The 22,521-nt window shown below is 50.1% G+C and overlaps 1 protein-coding gene across 1 annotated transcript in view; it reads left to right on the top strand.

The window, feature by feature from the left end:
* The window catches only part of LOC310657815 (uncharacterized protein), a 437,520-nt gene that overhangs the window by 12,022 nt on the left and 402,977 nt on the right, over positions 1-22,521 (top strand). The window contains exons 8-16 of the mRNA XM_083398881.1: positions 1,103-1,186; positions 1,473-1,658; positions 2,917-3,152; positions 5,307-5,520; positions 8,119-8,211; positions 13,602-13,703; positions 17,206-17,322; positions 18,260-18,320; positions 20,348-22,176. Coding sequence (XP_083255007.1) covers positions 1,103-1,186; positions 1,473-1,658; positions 2,917-3,152; positions 5,307-5,520; positions 8,119-8,211; positions 13,602-13,703; positions 17,206-17,322; positions 18,260-18,320; positions 20,348-20,892 — 1,638 coding nt within the window. The 3' untranslated portion in view covers positions 20,893-22,176. The remainder of the gene's footprint in view (positions 1-1,102; positions 1,187-1,472; positions 1,659-2,916; positions 3,153-5,306; positions 5,521-8,118; positions 8,212-13,601; positions 13,704-17,205; positions 17,323-18,259; positions 18,321-20,347; positions 22,177-22,521) is intronic.

Genomic DNA, 22,521 nt, shown 5'->3' with positions numbered 1-22,521 from the left:
ATTTGACGTGAAGGTCTTAGTTTCAATGACTGTGCAGAAGTCAGAAGTTAATTATGGATCAGAAACCAGGACAGGGCCCTGTTTCGATGTATTCACCTTCATCAGCTAGAAGTATCAAATATTACATGAAAACACATTTAAATTCTAGATTACCATAGATTATAAAGCAGTCATAAATTATATAGCATTTGGTTCCTTACCTTATTTTTAAAGGGTCATGTAAGTTTGAAGACTTCCGGATGAATATATCCTGTTATTTTCTACATTTCTCTGAGATAGCAACTGAAAATAATATTAATAATAATGACATGTGTTGAATCAAATTAAAAACTTTAAGGCAGCATATAATCATATGATTCCTCAACTACGTGTGGGTAGATCAACGTATATCTTGTGCTTTTCTGTGTGTTTTCAATTTGGAAGTGAGCCTGTTACCTTTTATATGCACTTAAAGGGGTAGATGAGATTCCCTAGATCTTCTTAAAGGCATAGAGTTCTAAAGTTCAGAGGACAGCTACAGTTTAATTTAAAGGTCTTAAAGAAATGATGTATAATCCTGATAGCTATTCAGACCCATAGGGGTCATGGTCTTAAGTAAATGGATGTACTGGACTTCCTGTTGTAATAACAGTCTATTGATATCTCTCCGATTGAATGGGTCTAACTAGGTTTCCAGATAATGAAAATTACAAAAGCATCTTCCTGGTGTTTCTGTTGTATGTAGTGTTCTACTAGTGGGGTGTGTCCCTGTAAGAAGTTGTACATTGGCAAGAGTACCAGACCGATAAAACTACGCATAAATGAACATCGCTCATGAATCTGTGGATAAATGCCAGCTCCCTCGGCCTGAAAGCGAGATGAGCACCGTACCCCATAGTCACCTTTGACTGGACTTAACCGTCCAGGGCTCCTTTACCTTTACTGCCCACTCTGGGGACCTCTGCGTTAAGCCAGAGGGTAGGGCAGAGGGGCGCTGGGAATGAGTTTATGGAACCAAGGTGGACCCTGAAAGTCTGGGAACTGCTGGTCCATGCACTCTTCACTCTGACGAAATATGTTCGAATGACATTTTGAGGGGGAAATGTGCTGCTTTGCCTGACAGGAGAAGGATCGGTTGGAGGAGAAAGTGAGGGAGCTCAGCCTGAAGTTGGAATCTGCCCTTTATGACTGGGAGAGACTCCTCCAGGTATGGGGTCTGGGCAGGACATTAGCTAGGGGGTGTTGAGGTGGGCCCCGCCAGGGGCGCAGGCAATGGGGGGGGAGCACAAAATTGGCTAAAAATATGTCCATAAATATAAACAATTGATTATTGCCTCATAAGAAATGGTTTTAAATAGAGGGTGAATTGAATGGGTGGGAGGGAGGGGGTTGAGCTATAGCGTTTCGATCCTGCCAGCCGCTTTGCTTTCATTTTGATGAAGAAGAGTGAGCAGTAAATTATTACCATAACAACCATAGCGACTGTCCTGCAGGAGAAGGTGGCTCTCTACCAGGAGGTCCAACATCTCACCTTGGAGCTGGAGCATGCACGGAAACAGGAAGGCTCCGACGACCAAGTCTCAGCCCTCCATTCGGAGCTCGTCTGTGCCAAGACCCAAGTCAACCACCAGGACAAGGAGAAGGTTCTCATGGAGGAGGAGCTGGAGTCCACCAGACAGGTGAGTTCCCCCATTCTGGCCCATTCTCCAGCTGTGGGTGGGATCCATGAAACCAGTGGCGTAGCGTGGGGGGTGCAGGGGGGGCCGGCCGCAGCGGGCGCAACATCTGGGGGGGCGCGCGCTCGCACTCGTAGCTCTCTGCCCCTACCTGGCTCACTCACTCTCTCTCACTGCAGTGCTGGCTGTGCGAATCCGATCCGAGCTGCCGGGTCGCCGCCCACTGTGGAGGGGAGGGTGCCAGGCGTGTGGTGCGGAGAGAGAGCGAGGGATTATCTGGGGGAGGGACAGTGCAGCGGGGGGGGGGCACAAATTACTTGCCTTGCCCCGGGTGCTGACAACCCACGCTACGCCACTGCATGAAACACCTACATCACTCTCAGTTCCTTGGAGAAGAAGGTGGGGGGGGGAATGCAATACATTATATTAAATTGCTTCACCCACTTCTGTCTCTGGCCACGCACTGCTGGCATGCAACCCCTCCCCTGGAAAGGAATGTGCTCCTCACACTGAAAAATGTTCTCCATCCCTGAAAGATTACTATTATTAACTACAATTTATCACCCGCCCTTCGTCCTAAAGTCCCAGGACAGGTTATAAGAGTTAAAACACAGCAGTAATATTAATGCACAATATCACACAACTTCAAAAAACAGTATCAAAAAAGATACATATGAATCAGCTCTGTATAGGTACACCCAGTGGAGACGCAGGACAGGGCCTTCTCAGCGGCTGCTCTCAAGCAACGTTGGAACTCCCTGCCAAGGGAAGCCAGACTGGCTCCCTCCTTGCTGCCAGCAAGTGAAGACTTCCTTGCTCCAAAAAGGTCTTTGGGGAATGACTGTTTTTAAGGAAAGGCTAGGTGCCGTGCTGTTTTTATTGTAATGATCTGTATGTTTTAATAGGTATCACACACACAAACAAACACTCACACACAATTTTAATTCTAATTAGTGTTTAATTGTTTTTTAATGATTGTGTTTTTCTGTTTTTAGCTATTTCTATTTTATCTGGCATCTTAAGTCCCTGTCTGGGAAAAAGCTAGGCTATATATTATATTATATTACCATTTTATATTCTAATAATATTTTCATAGGTGGACAGTTGTGGTTAGGTAGCGATCTGGCCCTGTGCCCAACTGTTCACTAGATGAGCAGTTCTACCCAGAAGGTCTTGAGTTTACCAAGTGGCCATGTGCATTCGCCTGGAAGGGTCTCCGGGCCAAGTGAATAGAGCAAAGGCCTTGCAATCTCCCTTGCAGGCGTGCAAAACACTCTCTTCCGAAGCAGCCGAGAGCCGCCAGAGGCTGGAAGCCTCCCTGGAGAAGCTCCATCGCTCCGAAGCGGAGAAGAAGATCCTTGAGAGCCGCATCCAGGCGCTGGAGAATGAGCAGAGCCAGATGCTGGAAGAGGCGGAAGGAGCCTCTCTGAGTCAAGAGGACAGGAGGAAGCTGCAGGAAGAGGTGAAGGCTCTCCAGGAAACCTGTGCGAATCTCAGGTACCTGGCAGGAAACACTGGGAGATGGCCTTTTTCCTGAGCTGCTGCTTTCCTCCAATTAACCACTCCAGTCACAATGTTTAATATGGCTTTTATATGGTCAAAGCAACAGCAGCTGTTGCGAACCCTCCAGGAGTAGAGTCCAAAGGACTGTTAGCCACACAGACTTCCAGAGAGGCATTCCCTCCCCTTAGCTTTGCATGTGCACAGGAATTACCGTATTTTTCGCCTTATAGGACGCACTTTTCCCCCTCCAAAAATGAAGGGGAAATGTGTGTGCGTCCTATGGGGCGAATGCAGGCTTTCGCTGAAGCCTGGAGAGCGAGAGGGGTCGGTGCACACCGACCCCTCTCGCTCTCCAGGCTTCAGGAAGCTATCCGCAAGTCTTGTGGATAGCTTGCCGCAAGTCTTGCAAGGCTTGCGGGCAGCAGCCTGCAGCCCAAAAGCTCGGGGGACAGCGGGGAGGCGCAGCGCCGCCACCCCGCTATTCCCCGACCTGATCTGGAGGCTGGCGGGGGGGTGTGGAGAAGCAAGCTTGCTTCTCCCCCCTGCCAGTCCCACAAGCTCGGGGGACAGCGGGGCAAGCCGCTTGCTTCTCTCCCCCCCCCTACCAGCCCCAGAAACTCAGGGGACAGCGGGGCAAGCCGCTGCCCCACGGAGGCTAGAGAGGCTGTCCCTGAAGGCAGAAGAGGGAGACGGAGCACTCCGTCTCCCTCTTCTAGCTTGGGGATGGCTGCGCAAACCTGGGGGGGAAATAAAAATTTTTTCCTTGATTTCCCCCCCAAAAAACTAGGTGCGTCCTATGGGCCGGTGCGTCCTATAGGGCGAAAAATACGGTAAGTCACGTTCCAGAGGGAAAGTGTGCCTGTATTATCAGAGCTGGATGCCTGAATTAGCAAGAAGAATTTGATGTCTACTTTCCATCAGTTTGGCTCAAGGCTGAGTTTTCCCTGCACAAATGTCCTTGACACTTCCTTAATACAGTCTGTGGAAGCCTATTCTCTTAGCTGTAGTCCCCCTATCAGTATATATAGCAGAGCTTTCCAAACTTTTCCTGTTGGGGGCACACTTTTTAGACATGCATCATTTCGTGACGCAGTAATTCAGTTTTATTAGCAAACTGAAGGTTAAACTACCCCCTTTCCAGCTCTGGGAGGAGTGTGGGGGAGCAGCCATGCCACACACTTGCACACTGCAGTCAACACAATGACATATCGTGACACACAGTTTGGAAAGCTCTGGTATACAGCAATTTGTTGACCTTCTACAGTAGTAAATATTAGGAGATGGCAGAGATCCAGCAGCCTGATATTCTGCTTTTCGGGGAGTGGTTTTTTTTTTGTACATTCCTCTGTCACAAGAGGGCAAAGTCTTGTTCTCTGCTGCCCAGAGGCAGGGATGGGGCAGAAATTGAGTTCAAAGTAGCTTAGACTGAGAGAATGATTCAAGGTCATGAAGCGAGCTTAACAACCAAGGCGAGGTTTGTAGCTGCTATTTGGTTATTAGTTGCTTATTTATTAAAGTGTTATACACAGCAAAATTGTGAAAATAAAACCTCAAAGCGGTTTACAAAGAGACTAAAATGATAACATTACCTGTTAAAAACAACTCTCAAAATCAGTCAAAAGATTAACTCAGCAATTGGCTAAAAACGTATTGAAACTTTCATCAACTTTCTAAACATCTGCCTAAGCAACAATATTTTTAGCAGGTGCTGGAAAGAGTACAGTGAAGGTTCCTGCCTGATATCAACAGGCATGGAGTTCCAGAGATAGCTTTCTTACAATTGTAGAATGGGTATTACGTGGCAGGTGTAAAAACGCCAGTTCCAGCAATTGAAGTACTCAGATACAGGGGGGCTATAATTGGGAATATGGGGAAATGAGATCTCAAGTCGTTCAGGATTTATATACTAATCGTAACACCTTGAACTTGGTCTGGTGGCAAATTGGCAGGCAGTGCAGATCTCTGAGCACAGGGGAAATATGCTGACCAGACCTCCCCTCTCTCAGCCGTAACCCTTCAGCATCCTGCACTGACTGCAGCTTCTGGACCAAGAGCAAAGGAAGCCCCACATGGGGCTTGAAGTAACCCCTGTCACCACGAGGTCAGAAAGCGAGCGAGTGCCTGCCTTGTCCCCTCTGGTTCTTGCAGGGAATCCTGGAGGCTCGTACAGAGAGAGAAGGACCTGCTGCAGGCTCGTACCCTGGAGCTAGAAGCAGCTCTGCAAGCCAAGCAGGAGGAGGTGGGCAGCCAGATGGAGCACATCCCCCGGGACAGGAGAGGTCGACAAGGGCAGCGGACCGTAGCCTCAAAGACCAAGGAGGAGGAGATGCAGAACATGAGTGCCCCAGGCCTCTCTGCCAAGGTGTGGGGCTGCTGGGGAGACGACACTCTGCTAAGGCTGTTGCCTTTTTCTTCCCTTCTGCTACTGCAGGGGTGGGGAACTCCAGGGCAGTGGCGGACCTTGGGGGTCAGCAGTGCCCCATGCAACTCCTAAATTTGGCACCCCCCCAACTCTTGTGCTCCATGCAAAATCAGTTGCGGCGCCCTCTGAAGCCCCCAAGGCTTGGCACCCAGTGCAACAGAACGGGTAGCGCTCTCCTGAATCTGGCTCTGTGCAGGGAGACTTCTGGGGGGCTTGCTATCTAGCCACCAGGATTCTCTGCAAGCCAGGCCTCTCCCTGGCCCTACTTCACAGGCTCTTGGAGCCGGGAGGTCCAGCTTTTCATACCAAGCGGGCCTCAAGAAGGCTTTGACACGGAACCCGCAGGCGCTTTCTATGCCAGAGACATCACACCTCTTTCCCAAAGCCCAGCGCCTCCTTACCAGGCTTTGGGAAGGTAGCATTGGGGCTGGGGGAGGCGTCAAATGTTGCCAAGGGCCACCCCAAAAGGCCTCCAGGCCTGCATGCTGCCCTCGGGCCGCATATTGGACCCCCCTGTCCTGAAGTGCTTTTGTCTGGCTCAGTGGCATAGCGTGGGGGGTGCAGTGGGGGCCGGCCGCACCGGGCGCAACATCGGGGGGGGGGCGTGCGCTCGCACTCGCAGCTCTCTGCCCCTACCTGGCTCACTCACTCTCACTGCAGTGCTGGCTGTGCGAATCCGATTCGAGCCACCGGGTCGCCGCCCACTGTGGAGGGGAGGGTGCCAGGCGTGTGGTGCAGTGCGGAGAGAGAGCAAGGGACTATCTGGGGGAGGGACAGTGCAGTGGGGGGGGGGCAAATTACTTGCCTTGCCCCGGGTGCTGACAACCCACGCTACGCCACTGGTTTGGCTGGAAATATGTCCTGGAGCTCTGACCCTGCCTTCTGCTTGAGTGTGCCAGCTGAGCAAAGGAATAATTTGCATCTGTTGCTCCACCCACTTTTGCTCCAGGCCCCGCCCACCACTGGCATGTGATCCCCGGAAGGTTGCCCTGATGGGAAGGCAGCCCTCCAACCCTAAAGGCTTCCCTGTCCCTTTGCGAGCGCCTTTAGCCAGAGCCTGTCTTGTTGAAATCTGAACGGGTGAAGCTTTTCCGCTCTCTCTGGCCACAGCCAGCCCAGCTTCCCCCACAGAGCCCTTGCAGTTGTAGTTTCCCCACCTCAGGGCTATAGTTTCCAGCACCCTAAACAAATACCATTCCGAGAATTCTTTGAGGAACCGTGTTCTTTCTGTGTACGGCATGGATGCGACCAAGGAGAAGCTTCCCTTGCTTTTAAGTCATAGAACTGCAGAAATCCTTTAGGCCAGCTTGCAGCAAACTGTTAAGGGGGTAAGGAGTGCCATGTTTTGCTGGGAGTTGTCAGTAGCCCTCTCCTCCATTAATTTCTCCAGTCCTCCTTTACAGGCTGGCGGCCACCACTGCCTCATGTGGCAGGGAGTTCCATAGTTTAACTGTGTGCCATGTGAAGAAATGCTGCCTCCCTAATCCATCTTGAGTCTTTTCCAACATTCAGCTTCATTGGATGCTCATGAGTTCCAGTATTATGAGAGAGGGAAGGAAACTGTCCTCTGTCCACTCTCTCCATGCCATGCATCATCATCATCATTATTATTATTATTATTATTATTATTACTACTACTACTATTTATTTGTACCCCTCCCATCTGGCTGGGTTTCCCCAGCCACTCTGTGCGGCTTCCAACAAAGATGAAAAATACATTAAAATGTCACACATTAAAAACTTCCCTGATGTCAGGTAGTTGTTTATCTCCTTGACATCTGATGGGAGGGCGTTCCACAGGGCGGGCGCCACTACCGAGAAGGCCCTCTGCCTGGTTCCCTGTAACTTGGCTTCTCACAGTGAGGGAACCGCCAGAAGGCCCTCAGAGCTGGACCTCAGCGTCCGGGCAGAATGATGGGGGTGGAGACGCTCCTTCAGGTATACTGGACCAAGGCCATTTAGGGCTTTAAATGTCAGCACCAACACTTTGAATTGTGCTCGGAAACGTACTGGGAGCTAGTACGGTGTTATGTGGTCTCGACGGCCGCTCCCAGTCACCAGTCTAGCTGCCGCATTCTGGATTAGTTGTAGTTTCCGAGTCACCTTCAAAGGTAGCCCCACGTAGAGCGCATGGCAGTAGTCCCTAGGAACCTCTGCCATGTGGCATCTTCCTCGCCTTCAGGAAGGAGTCTCTTGCAGTCCCACCAGGAGATACCTGCGGGGACAGAAACTGGGACCTTCTGCTTGCAAGGCAGACACGGCGCCGCTGAGCTGTGTCTCTTCCCTCACCTTTAGCCTCACTGCTAAGCCTGTGTGGGGCCCCCAGGTTGTCCTTGAGGGCTTTGGGAAGGCAGGTGCAGAGCATGGCAGGGCAGGCTTGGGAGGGTTGCTGTGGCTGCCACAGCACCCAGCTGGGTTGCTGAAAACCCCAAGGCCTCCCACTTCCAGAAGCCGAGATCCGTGAAAGAGACGGGAGCTAGAACAGAGCCCTGCCATCCTCCGGCCTCACTGCCCACACAGGTCCATTTCCTCCCCCAGGAACAGAGTCAGGACTCGGAAGCGAAAGTCACCAGGAGCCCCCAGGGAGAGCAGGAGAGCCTGAGGCGGCAGCATCAGCTGGTGACCGAGCAGGTAGGCATTACCTCTGTCATCGCCCCTCCTCACCTTTGCCTCTTCCTCCCTGACTCACCATGTTCTTCACGGCTCTTTGGAGAGCCAAGGAGGAGGGAAATGTCATCCTGGGAGCGTTCACAAGGTGTGTGTGTACTGATGCTCAAGAGCCTCTTTTGACTCATCTGCCCACCACTTCCTGCTCTGAAGTATGAGCATGAGTCCACTTGGTGCTATATTCATTGTTTTGTTTAGTCGTGTCCGACTCTTTGTGACCCCATGGACCAGAACACGCCAGGCACTCCTGTCTTCCACTGCCTCCCGCAGTTTGGTCAAACTCATGCTGGTAGCTTCGAGAACACTACCCAACCATCTCGTCCTCTGTTGTCCCCTTCTCCCTGTGCCCTCCATCTTTCCCAACATCAGGGTCTTTTCCAGGGAGTCTTCTCTTCTCATGAGGTGGCCAAAGTACTGGAGCCTCACCTTCAGGATCTGTCCTTCCAGTGAGCACTCAGGGCTGATTTCCTTAAGAATTGAGAGGTTTGATCTTCTTGCAGTCCATGGGACTCTCAAGAGTCTCCTCCAGCACCAGAATTCAAAAGCATAAATTCTTCGGCCACCGGCCTTCTTTATGGTCCAGCTCTCACTTCCATACATCATATATTCATAGGGTTGTAGAATTGTAGAGTTGCAAGGGACCCCAAGGGTCATCTAGCCCAACCCTCAGCTAAATATATGGTTTTGAACGACACTTGCTTTCATTTTGGAACCCAGAGCAGCCTTTGCCTGCCTGACCTCCTCTAACTGATGGGCATCGTAGTTCAAAGTGTGCTGAAGGCACCAGGTTGGGAAAGCTTGCTAGAAAGCTGCCCTGATATCGAATCACACTTTTGGTTCATCTGGCCCAGGACTGGCCACGCTGAGCGACAGCGGCTGTCTTGACTTTAAGGGGGGGGGAGGCACTTCCTAGTCCTGTGTGGGGATACCAAGGATCAAACCCAGGACCTCCTGCATGATCTGCAACCTCTGGTCTCCATCTGGAGCAGGGCTGTTATCTATTTAGAGCAGTGAAGTTGGGTCATCGTCCCCTGTCCCCCTGTGCATTTCACAGCTCTTCCTCAACCCCCTGCTTCAATTCATTTATGTTTATGTACACTATGCAACGAAGGGATGCGGATGGCGCTGTGGGTAAAAGCCTTAGCGCCTAGGACTTGCCAGTCGCATGGTCGGCGGTTCGAATCCCCGCGGCGGGGTGCGCTCCTGTCGTTCGGTCCCAGCACCTGCCAACCTAGCAGTTCGAAAGCACCCCCAGGTGCAAGTAGATAAATAGGGACCGCTTTATAACGGGAAGGTAAACGGCGTTCCGTGTGCTGCGCTGGCTCGCCAGATGCAGCTTGTCACGCTTGCCACGTGACCCGGAAGTGTCTGCGGACAGCGCTGGCTCCCGGCCTATAGAGTGAGATGAGCGCACAACCCTAGAGTCTGGCAAGACTGGCCCGTACGGGCAGGGGTACCTTTACCTTTACCTTACACTATGCAACACATTGTTGAACTGCAGAACTCCCTCCCACAGGAGGCAGCAATGGCCAGCAACTTGGATGGCTTTAACAGCGGTTTAGAAAAATTTATGGAGGAGGAGAGAGCTATCGATGGCTATTAACCACAATGGCCACACTCTGCCTCCGCGGTCAGAGGCAGAGATGCTTCTGAATACCAGTTGCTGAAAGCCTCAGGAGGGGAGAGGGCTCTTGTGCTGGACTAGGTGGACCACTGGCCTGATAAAAGAAACCCAGCACTGGAAACGTAGTGGGTGCATGGGAAACCAGAGTGGGAACACAAGGCCAGCATCCCTGGCCCCGTGATACTGTGGAACATTCTTCCGACAAATTCAACAGGCATCCTCCCTTTTGACTTCCAGGCGTCTCTTGAAGACTTCCTTCAGCTGACAAGCCTACGTCTGTCCTTGAGTAGCCAGACATTTCAATTATTGTGTTGCACTGCTTTTAATGGGTGTGTGTGTGTGTGTGTGTGTGTGTGTTTATTGCTGGCATTTTATGAGAAGGCACCAAATCAGTGCTTGTATAAGCAATCAAACAATCCAACAGACTTGGGGAAGGGCCAGAGGGTCTGCCTTGCTAGTAGAAGGTGCTGGACTCCTTTCCCCCTGCTACCTCAAGCAGGGTTGGGAGAGACTCCTTGCCTGATACCCTAGAGAGCCTCTGCCAGTCTGTGTAGATGATAATAATAATGATAATAATTTATAATTTATACCCCGCCCATCGGGCTGGGTTTCCCCAGCCACTCTGGGCGGCTTCCAACAAAAGATTAAAAATACAGTGGTGCCTCGCAAGACGAAATTAATTCGTTCTGCGAGTTTTTTCGTCTTGTGAATTTTTCGTCTTGCGAAGCACGGTTTCCCATAGGAAATGCATTGACGGTTTCCCATAGGAATGCATTGAAAAGCGCAAGACGTTTTCGTCTTGCGAAGCAAGCCCATAGGGAAATTCATCTTGTGAAGCTACTCAAAAAACAAAAAACTCTTTCGTCTTGCGAGTTTTTTGTCTTGCGAGGCATTCGTCTTGCGAGGTACCGCTGTACATTAAAATACTGAGCTAGATGGACCAGTGGTTTGACTCAAGCGCCTTCCAGTGTTGCTCAACCAAGCACAGCAGGGCAAGCGAGGCACAGGAACAGATTTAAAAGGGGCATCAGGCCTTAAAGGCCGGAGTCCAAAATTACCCAGCTTGCAGCACAGCACCATAAAGGTTAGGCATCCAACTGTCAAGGTGGTGTGAAATTCTACCCTCCGCTGCATTGGCTTAAGTGCATGCAGCAAAAGGAATGCCGGTTGACGTGACAATGTCGGTTGACGTGACATTGCACAGGCGCCAGGAATGCCCCTGGCAGGTTAAACATCCCCTCAGAGGAAACTTTGTTCCTACACCAACAGAAGAAATTCCCTCCGTGTGACCGACTTGGGGTCTCCTCCAGAAATACAGATTATGTAGCACCAATCCTGATTGGTTTGCAAAAAGGGTACAAGGCAGCTAGCCTCTACCTGGTCTTTACTGAGCTTTCATTCTGATTTCTTTGTGTGGCAGTTACGTGAAAATGAGCCTGTGTCCTGAGCTGCTTGTGGGGCGTTTATTACACACGTTCCTGTTCGTAATCCGTTCACCCCACACTTTTCAATGTGTTTCCACTGTCACTTTCCAAACCACAAAGAAGTCTGTGTTGTTGCTGCTGTTTTTTCTTCTTCACAAAGTGAATTTGTTGTACTAGGGGCAGCAGAACACTTTTAATCAGCTTCAAAATTGCATACATAAAGTTGATTCATTTATTATGTTTATATTCATCTTTCTTCCACGGAGCTCAGGGTGGTGTATGTGGCTGTGGGCACCTCCTCATTTAAGCCCCACTGCAGGCCTGTGAGGCTGGTTAGGCTGAGAGTGGGTGGCTGGCCCAAGGTCACACCCAGTGAGCTTCATTTTTATTTTTTTTATAATTAATTTTTATTCAATTTCCAATAAACATTCCATCCATATTTAACATTCGCCTTATACATATACATCTTTTGGACTTCCCTCAGCCTATCTGACAATTCTCCATATTATCACTACTACTCACATTTCTTAAATTTATATTGCACTTTACCACTCTTAATCTTATCCTTTCATTCAAACAACATTTCAATCAGTCTTTTTCACAAAGCTTCTTGAAAGCCAACAAGCGTTAGTTGCTCCTCACATACATTTTTGATATATTCTGTAAATTTATTCCAGTCCTCGGAAAATCTCTGATCGCGTTGGTTCCTTATTTTCCCAGTCAATTTGTCCATCTCTGCATATTCCATCAGCTTCATTCTCCATTCTTCCCTAGTCGGCATTTCTTCCTGTTTCCATTTCTGGGCCATCAGAATTCTTGCTGCTGTCACTGCATACCTCACACCCAGTGAGCTTCATGGCTGAGACACGATTTGAACCCTGTCCCTAGCCTGACACACTCACCACTATGACACATTGGCTCTCAGTTTTAGCATGAGCTTAATTAGCTCCTGCAAAACACCGACAGCTCAGAGGCACCCAAAATATGTAATCCAAATTAGCAGTGTTACTGTTTAGAGGGCTCGCCTGTCTTTGGGTGGGTGGGAGTATTCTGCAACATGTTATTGATGGTGCATCAGAATGAGGAAACCCCGACAAAAGAACAGTGGCAAGAGAAATTGATGAACTATGCAGAACTGGTGAAATTGACATGCAAATTGTGAGACAAGGACAACTGTGACTTTAAAGAAGAAAGGGAGCCTTTTACAAACGATTTAAAAAGACAACAAAATGAACTGGATTCCTTGGCAGGTTTTGAATAAACATACACAAATTTATTGAGGGTTAACATAGTAGACAGATAATATAAGGATGTATACAATTTTATAATATGCAGAAGTTAACATGGGTTGAGAAATCAGAGAGAGGAGCTGAGGGAAGTCTTAGTGGGGAGGGGACGTGGGAGGGGGAAAATGGGGGGGAAATCATGAAGATTTGTTTTGATAATTTGTTATGTTGAAATTGCTAATAAAATTTATATATATAAAATAAAATTTATTTATATACACACTACACACACACACACACACACACACACACACACAACACAGACCGTCCACACAGCATTCTGCTTTATTTGTTTGGGTTTTTTTTAAATAATATTTATTAAATGTTTAATAGTAACAAAAAAGAAAAAGGGTAAATAAGAAAGAAAAAAGACAATAGAGAAAAAATTAACAAATAAAACATCAAAACTAGAAAGAAAAAAAAATACAACAAAAACAACAAGAAAAAGACTAAAGCATTTAAAAACACATCCAAATTTCATTTCTTTATCTTTCATATGCTTGTTTCCTCGACTTCCTCACGCCTCCCTTTTTTGTATTCTAGTTCAAGTTAGCTGGTTCGGCAAATTCTTTTCCTCTTTCTCAGTTTTGTTCTATAATTTATCTTAACACAGTTTAACTTTAAATTTTCCACTTTAGCCCATTAACAATCAGTTTTTATATAGTTCTTAATAACACTTCTGCTAAAACTATATAACTTCATTCCAATATTCTTCTAACATTCATTAATTTTGCAATATTTCTGTAAATATACTTTACATTTTTTCCAATCTTCTTCCATCGACTCTTCTCCCTGGTCTCGGATTCTGCCAGTCATTTCCGCCATTTCCATATAGTCCAAGCATTCTGCTTTATTTGTTGCTCTGTGATGCTTCCCCAGCTGTTGCCAGGAAACTTGGAATATACCATGGCACAGCTCAAATATTGCATCTAACCCAGATTACCAAATTTTTCATAGCTGCTTTTGGGAATCACTGCTGGCTAAGCTCAACCCTGCATCTGTTTTCTGCCCTTCTGACAGCTGAAGGAGCTTTTCAGGCAGCAGCAGGCAGGATACAAGAAGCATCCCGGAGGACCAAAGGAAGAAAGCTCAGTGGCGCCTCTGAAGTCGCAAGGGATGCCGGTAAGAAGTCTTCCCTCCCTCCCTGCCTGATGGGTTTCTTGTGGAGTAACACTGCAGTTGGGTGTTGAGAGTGACAAGAGTCCCAAAATCCGCCACATTTGTCAGAGGAAGGGTGGGGAGAAAGAAAGAGATGAGGCTGGGGGCAGCCCTATATGGTGTCCTCCAGACATTACATAAGAACCTAAGGAGAGGCCTGCTGGAAGATGGGAAGATTCAGAACAGAGAATCATAGAATCATAGAATCACAGAGTTGGAAGAGACCACAAGGGCCATCGAGTCCAACCCCCTGCCAAGCAGGAAACACCATCAGAGCACTCCTGACATATGGTTGTCAAGCCTCTGCTTAAAGACCTCCAAAGAAGGAGACTCCACCACACTCCTTGGCAGCAAATTCCACTGTCGAACAGCTCTCACTGTCAGGAAGTTCTTCCTAATGTTTAGGTGGAATCTTCTTTCTTGTAGTTTGGATCCATTGCTCCGTGTCCGCTTCTCTGGAACAGCAGAAAACAACCAAAAGAAAGTCCATCTTCACACAGTGCAGAGTTAAACTGTGGAACTCGTTCCTGCAGGAGGCAGGGATGGCTTTAGAAAAGGTTTGGACAAATTCATGGAGGAGGAGAAGGCTCCTTGTTCCTGGTCATGGTTCCTGGCCAGGATGTCTCTACTCTGCCTTCACAATCAGAGGGAGCAATGCTTCTGAATGCCAGTTGCTGGAAACTGCAGGAGGAGAGAGGACTACTCTTATGCTTGTGTGCTCCCCACTGGGGTATCTGGTTGGCCACCATGAGAACAGGATGCTGGACTGAATGAGCCCTTGGCCTAATCCAGCAGGCCGCTTCTGATGTTCCCATCCGAGCTGTAACACAACGAGCATCAGAAAAGGAATTGGCTTTCTCTGGTTCAACAACTTGCCCAAACCCTTTTATTTGGGGGGAAGATGTTAGAATTCCCGCTCCGTGATTGCAGTCATGGGATTGTTGTCTATCACATGACTGTATGTTTTCATTCCACAGTGTGGGAAGTAACGGAGACAGGATGTTTGTGTTACTGTGTTCCGTGAAGTGGGGCTATTGTCCTTTGTTTTTTCTCTTTGCTGTCTGATGCTAGAGAGAGAGGGAGCCATGTTGCAGTGCTCCGTGTGTGTTTATATGTACCGTATTTTTCGCTCTATTGGACGCACCGGACCACAGGACGCACCTAGTTTTTAGAGGGGGAAATCAAGGAAAAAAATATTATCCCCCCCAGCCCCAAACAGCAACGGACAGGCTGCACGCAGCCTGTCTGCTTCTCCCAGAGCTTCTCGGGGCTGCGGGGGAAGCCCTGGTTCCCCCACCAGCCCCAAAGAGCAAAGAAGCCAAGACAGCGCGCGGGATCCATAGCTGCGCAACCTCTCCAGCCAGGAGCTAAACCTCTCCAGCGTGGCTAAAGAAGAAAAGGCAGTGAGCACGATCCATCCCACTCACTGCCCTGGCTTCCTCTTTAGCCTTGTGCAGCATCTTTAGTCTTGCGCAACGGGATGGATTGCGCCCGCTGTCCACCGGGGCTGGACTAGATGATTCCTAGGGTTCCCTTCCAACCCTGCAATTGTATGACCTCGGAAGGTGCTTGGGTTCTCCACCACTGGAGGCTTTTAAGCAGCGGTTGGGGGACCATCTGCCTGGCGTTCTTTAGCTGTGATTCCTACATTGTGAGGGGGCTGGGCTAGATGACCCTCGGGTGGCCCTCCCAACTCTATACTACAGTTCTGCAGCAGGAGATCCATAGCCACTTCACACAATGCCCACTCCCAATTTTAATCTGAGAGACATGTAGCTTTAGTGTCTAGGTAGGTACCCCCCTACCTGCCACACTTCCCCCACCCCACTTAAGCTAAGGGAATTCCTGCCCAGAGAAGCTCCCAGGTGAGGCAAGGGTTAAGATCTACCTCTGGTAGATCTCTTGCGGCTGGAGAGGCTCGCAAGTCTAAAGAAGGAGCCAGGGCAGTGAACTGGATGGATCGCGCTCCCTGCCCTGGCTTCCTCTTTAGCCTTGCGAAGCCTCCCCCACCCCCCCACCCCCACTGGAGAGGCACGCAAATCTAAAGAGGGAGCCAGGGCAGGGAATGGGATGGATCACGCTCCCTGCCCTGGCTTCCTCTTTAGCCTTGCGAAGCTCCCCCCCCCCCCAGAGGCGCGCAAGTCTAAAGAGGGAGCCAGGGCAGTGAACGGGATGGATCACGCTCCCTGCCCTGGCTTCCTCTTTAGCCTTGCGAAGCTCCCCCCCCCCCCCAGAGGCGCGCAAGTCTAAAGAGGGAGCCAGGGCAGTGAACGGGATGGATCGCGCTCACTGCCCTGGTTTCCTCTTTAGACTTGTGAAGCCTCCCCCACCCCCCCACCCCACCCCCGCTGGAGAAGCGCGCAAGGCTAAAGAGGGAGTCAGGGCAGTGAACGGGATGGATCTCGCTCCCTGCCCTGGCTTCCTCTTTAGCCTTGAGAAGCCTCCCCCACCCCCCACCCCCACTGGAGAGGCGCGCAAGCCTAAAGAGGGAGCCAGGGCAGTGAACGGGATGGATCGCGCTCCCTGCCCTGGCTTCCTCTTTAGCCTTGCGAAGCCTCCCGCGGCTGGAGAGGTTGTGCAAGGCTTTTCTAGAAGAGGGAGAAGGGACTGACTGGCGGTGTCAGTCCCTTCTCCCTCTTGGGGAAAAGCCCGCAAGAGCCGCGCGAAGCTTGTGTGGGGCTCTTGGGGGCTTTTCCTGCCTGCCTCCCCCCCCCCGCATTCGCTCCATAGGACGCACAGACTTTTCCCCTTAGTTTTTAAGACGGGAAAACTGCGTTCTATGGTGCGAAAAGTACGGTAAATAAAGTAGATTAGCCAAAATGCTGAGTTGCTGAGGTCTGTCATGCATTTGCTGCGAAGACTCTGCGGATCCCTAAGTGTGCTGCCGTCGGTTGGCATTAGTCGCTGTGATGTTCGGGCTGAAGAAAGCTTTTGAAGCTCCCGAACGAAAGACCAGGAAGGAGAGAACATGCCAGTTGGGCATGTGTCTCTGCCAGGGTCCTACTCGAGTGTAGGCTGATCTCCTGACAGAAATGACTTGCCCCAGCACTGTATGGGGGGGGCACTTATTCTTTAAGGGCAATGGAAGCATCATTCCATCACACCCTCTGCTCCACTATTTTTAGAGCAGTGGAGAAGATACAGAAGGACCCTCCATCTAAATGTGCCTTTCCAGGGGAAACCCTTAAGTGTTGAAGGCAGGTGTGGACAACCTAAGCCTCACGGACAGCTTGTAACCCTCGGGTGCCCTCTGTGTGCCCAACCCACCAAACCTTCATGTTCCTGCCACCATCGCAATGGGAAACAGAGTAGCTGGCTGGAAGGGGGAACCCAACCCCAGAGCGCAGAGCCTAGTGTGTGGTTCCTACACCTCTCCGGGTGCATGATATCTGTGGTCGGGTTTCAGGGCATGGTGCCCTCTGGAATTTCAAGGAGTTCTATAGCCTCTTCTTTGTGCTTCCTGCAGACTGTCGCCAAACCCATCAGGTTTCCCGAGGAAGGTCAGGCAGAACTTCAGGGTGTTCCCAGCGCCAGTGGAGATGCCCAGAGTCTACAGCAGCAGCTGAGAGAGAAAACGGAAATAGTAAGGAAGACTGCTGATGGAGGTGGCAGGAAAATGCCAGGGGTTCCTCCTGCTCACTCAGGGACAGACCAGCCTGCCTCGCCGCCTGAGGCAAAACAGGAAGCTGTTGCCCTGGGTGCACACCTTGTGCTGTGCACCGCCTGCCCCCCACTGCTGCCTGCGCTAAAGCCTTGCTTACCAGGGTCCTGAGGCTGTGGCCTCCAGTTTCCGGTGAGATCTCTCAAGGCCTCTGTGTGATCCCACAGGGCTCTCGAGAGATTTCTCCTTACTTCTGCTCACCGCGGAGCAGCTGCCTCAGTCCGCCAAGTGAACGGGCCGGCCGTCCTCCTGCCACCCATTCAGAGAGGCCACTTGACAAGTCCACCTTCCCAATCTGATGAAGCCGGCTGTAATGGTTCTAGGGGTTGCTCGTGCGTAAGTTGCCGTTACTCCTGGCTAGGTTGCCTGGTTGAACCCTTTCTGTCTGGACAGCCTGAAGTTCCGTGGCTGCCTCAGTCGCTGGCAGAATCCGTCAGTGGGCGTTTCTTAAACCTCTTCCAGCATAGAAGCTGTTTGACGCCCAGTCTCCTCCCCCTTTGCCTGCGTGGAAGTTTTCTGCGCAAAGTGGGTGTGGGCAACGGAGTACTCATGCCCTCTCCGCTGGTCTCCGGCGAAGACTCCTGGAGCCACCTCTCCGATTCCCTCATCTGCCCCCCTTCTCCACTGGTGTTACGCTGATTTCCTTCCCCAGCGGATGGGCTATCCCTCCTCCTACTGGGACCCTCTCCACCATCGTCCTGGAGCCTCCTCTCCGCCTCCCGCTCTGATGGCAGTTCCCTGACACCAGCGTTTGGAAGGTTCAGGTTACATAACTGCTAAACATGGCCCAAGAGCCCTTTAAAGGTATGGTTCAGATGTGGCACCCCCCCCCCCCTTATAATTCATTTCTCCCTTCCAGATCACCTCCATGGCCTCTGAGATCCAAGCTCTGAAGCAGAAGAATGAAGCCTTAATGAAAGGTAGGAAGGATGATGATGATGATGATGATAGGCACCTGGTTGTCCACTGTGAAAAGAGGATGCTGCTGGACTTAGTAGGCCTTTGGCCTGCTGTAAGGTGTTAGAACACCTGCTTGGCATGCAGAAGGTGCCAGGCTCAGTCCCCGGCATCACCAGGTAGGACTGGGAAAGATTCCTGGGTAGTGTAGACAAAACCCACTTTGATAGAATCCTCTTTTCTCCTTCCACATTATTTAAGAAGAAGTATTAATCACTTTTTTGCCACAGCAACTCAAAGTGACTTACAGTATGCTAAGCAAAAAACACTTACAGTGGTACCTCGGGTTACATACGCTTCAGGTTACATATGCTTCAGGTTACAGACTCCGCTAACCCAGAAATAGTACCTCGGGTTAAGAACTTTGCTTCAGGATGAGAACAGAAATCTCGCAGCAACGGTGCAGCCGCAGCAGGAGGCCCCATTAGCTAAAGTGGTGCTTCAGGTTAAGAACAGTTTTGGGTTAAGAACGGACCTCCGGAACAAATTAAGTACTTAACCCGAGGTACCGCTGTACATCCATTGAAAGCAGCACATATATTTTTGAAACACCTACATTAAAACACACATGCAAGAAGGCCATAGATAGATAAAAGCTAAAGGCCTGACCAAAAAGGAATGTTTTCTGAAGATGTATAAGGAAGGGTCAAGATGAGCCTCCCTGGGGAGAGTTTCCCATTCTTGGGAGGCCAACTCAGAAAAGGCCCTGTTCTTGTGTTGCTGCCCATGAAGGGTGGCTCATGCAGAGAAAAAGGCTTCAGATGACAATTGCAGGACCCAGGTCAGTTCCTATGAAGGGAGGCAGTCCCTTAGGTATTGTGGTCCTGAGCTGCCTAAGGCTCTGTGGGTGAAAACCAGTTCTCTGAACTGAGCCCAGAAAAGAATCGACAGGAGCGTCAGGCAGAATTAGTGCAATGTGCTCAGACCTTCTGCTCCCAGTCAATAATCTGGCTGCTGAATCTGCAGTGGCATAGCTAATTTATTATATTTGAGACTGCAAGGATTGTTTTTGTGTTACTGGTTCTTATGTTTCTGCTTCTTTGCCATAAGCAAGGGTCACCAACCCTTTTTGGACCAGTGGGCATTCTTAGGCGCCGGGTTCTGCCCAACTTTTTTGGGGGGCCCAGTGCATGTGCTTGGCGTCACACAGCGGGAGGAGGCAGTGAGGCCAGATGGGGCCCATCGCAGCCAAAGGGAGGCCCAATAGTGTCTGATGCAGGCATGAGAAGGCCCAGTGATGCCCGCAGGAAGGCCTGGTGGGGCCCGGCCCCCTCCTTGAATTTTTTTTGGGGCCCTTGGCCCACCCTAGATGGTGCCCCTTGTTGAGAAACTGCCATGGGTGCCCGTCACAAAATGGCTACTGTGAGGGCATGGTGCAACACAAAATGGCTACCACACCTGAAAGAGCGGAAGAAGAGAGGCAGGGCAGGAGTGGCCCAGTCAATGGAAACGAGAACAGAGGAAGAAGAGGAAACTGTCCCACATCTGTTGCGGATCTTTGAGGGGAGCTTTACTGAGGACTTTCACAAGCACCTTCGGACATACTGCAGGGAGTGGGGCTGTGTTGGAGACCCCTGGCATAAGCTTTAATGGAGGGAGGGAGAGAGAGTTTATGCTGAAATAAATCTATTAGTCTTTAAGGGGCCACCACACACCATGGTTGCATTTTCTTGCAAGGACTTCTTAGATAGCTTAACTTTGGAGCAGCTGAGGTTGAACCGTTGGTAGTTTTCTACCGATGCTTAAATGTTATCGAAGAACTTAAAAACCTAAGAAGAACTTAGCCGCTGGATCAGACCAAAGGGGACCCATCTGGACCAGCATCTTGTTCTCACTGTGGCCAACCAGATGTGCCTTACAGTTTTATATAGGGATTTAAAAAAACCCCCAACTGCATTATTTGCTGCCCTGGAATCTCTTGGAGCTGAAGGTGGGGGAGATAATATTTCTTTACTAAATCTCTGCTCCTGTTTCTCCACTCCCAAAACAGCCAAACTGAGGTTCCAGCAACAGATCCAAGAAATCTGCAGACTTTCAAAGCAAGGACCAGAAAGAAGCAGGGCTGAGTGTTTGGTTCCCCAGCTCTCCGCTAACCGGGACCAGGATGTGCAAAGCGCTCATGGGTGCAACAGCCCTGTGCCTTCGCCACAAAGGAACGAACTCACATCCTCCACTTGCGGCAGAGAGAACTGGCCTGTGGCTGCACAGGACGCTCAGCTCCACTCTGGTGCTGAAGAAGAGCAAAGCCGTGTCTCTCCTGACACGAGTGTCGCACATTTCTCAGCCGCAAGCTCTGCTGCCCATGGAAACCGCCTCTCTGCATGGCCTCTCCCCTCGCCCCCGGGGTCCTCCAGCCCCACTGTGCCTTCCGTAATGCTGTCGTTGCCCCCCACGACCTCCCACCAAGAAGGCCAGGGCGAAGGGGCCTTGCTCAGCCCCCGGAGCTCAGCTCTTTTGTCCCCGAGGCCATTTGGGTCCCCAAGACCATGGTCCCCCTTTAAATTCAGAGGGAGCCCCGAACCTTCAGAGGACTGAACTGAAGGAGAGCTGGAGAAACTCTGCCATGTTTGAATATTAGGAAATTCAATGGGACCATTGGTCCCATTAGACCATGGGTAGGCAACCTAAGGCCCGTGGGCCAGATGCGGCCCAATCGCCTTCTCAATCTGGCCCCCAGCAGTGTGTTTTTACATGACTAGAATGTGTTTATTCAAAATGCATCTCTGGGCTATTTGTGGGGTCTGCCTGGTGTTTTTACATGAGTAGAATGTGTGCTTTTATTTAATATAGAATAGAAATATAAATACTTTATTGTCACTGTGCCACTTGTTTACAGTGAGATTAAACGAGCCCCTCCACAATCTCTCAGTCCGTGTTACACACTGTGTGTTGTCATACGACCACCAGCCCCGAACGAGAGCTGCAATGTTGCTGTCTTCCATTCAGCAGCCTCACGGCCCACGGGTAGAAACCGTTCTTTAACCTGTTGGTGCGGCTTATAATGATTCTATATCTCCTGCCCGAGAGCAGGAGATTGAAAAGGTGCTGGCCAGGGTGTGAGTCATCCCTGAGAATGTTCCTGGCTCTTCTGAGGCAATGGTCTCCTGAGATGACATCTCGCGGACTCAGGGGACAGCCCATGATATCGTGTTCTGTCTTCACCACCCTCTGTAGGGACTTTCTGTCCATGGCTGTCAAACCAGCGTACCACACCGTAATACAGTATGAGAGAACTGTATCACAGTGTATCTCTGGGTTATTTGTGGGGCATAGGGATTCTTTCTTATATTTTTTTTCAAAATATAGTCCGTCCCACCACATGGTCTGAGGAACGGTGGACCAGCCCACGGCTGAAAAAGGTTGCTGACCCCTGGCTTAGATCATCTGGGGAGAGTCTCCTTGCAGTATTGTGCCCTGCAGGGTGTCACAGGGCTTTTCTGCTATTGTCCTTCCACCATGAAGCAGCACCCATCTTGCTGAGACACCCCTTTTTCTCCCCCCCCCAGGCTCTCCTGGAGCATAAGGCCAGTTTTTATCTGCAGAAATTCCCTGAATTTTTGTTTCTGCATGCTTTCATACTACTTTTTTTACTGGTTTTGTGTGGTATTTTTGTAGGACTCATCTTATTTTTGTGGTGAAATTGTTTTTCCTATTGTGTTATAATCTTGCAACCTGCCCCGGAATCATCCCAAATTGTGGGCCTCCAAATGTCAGTGTATGCAGGGCAGAGGAGAAGTTTGAACGCTCCCACTGCAAAATTTGAGGAAGGGCAGATTTAAAAAGGCTGCATTTCACTTTGCCCCTTGTTTCACAGAGAGTGTCTGGGGCAACCCAGTCAGATTTGCATAGTACAAATAATAAATAATTATTATTAAATGTAGAGTGTCTGGACATTCTCCTGCACATGCTCCTGTTTCTGCCTTCGAGCCATCCTCGTGGATCTTAGCTGGCTTTATAGAAGATAAGCAGACACTGATTATATCCCCCCTGTTTGGGTTATCTGACATGATCATGACGTCCCACCTGTCCAAATGGCCCAAGGGGGAAGCTCAGGATCCCTCCCACCTGCCAAAATCTTCCCAGTCACCACCATATAGAGAGGAACACACACACCTGGCTCAGCTGCAGCAGGGCGAGAGCTTGTCTCCTGGCGGGGAAAGGACA

Source organism: Podarcis tiliguerta, assembly GCF_965153285.1.
Source record: "Podarcis tiliguerta genome assembly, chromosome: 9".
Classification (NCBI taxonomy): domain Eukaryota; kingdom Metazoa; phylum Chordata; class Lepidosauria; order Squamata; family Lacertidae; genus Podarcis; species Podarcis tiliguerta.
This window is presented reverse-complemented; position numbering and strand designations above follow the sequence as displayed.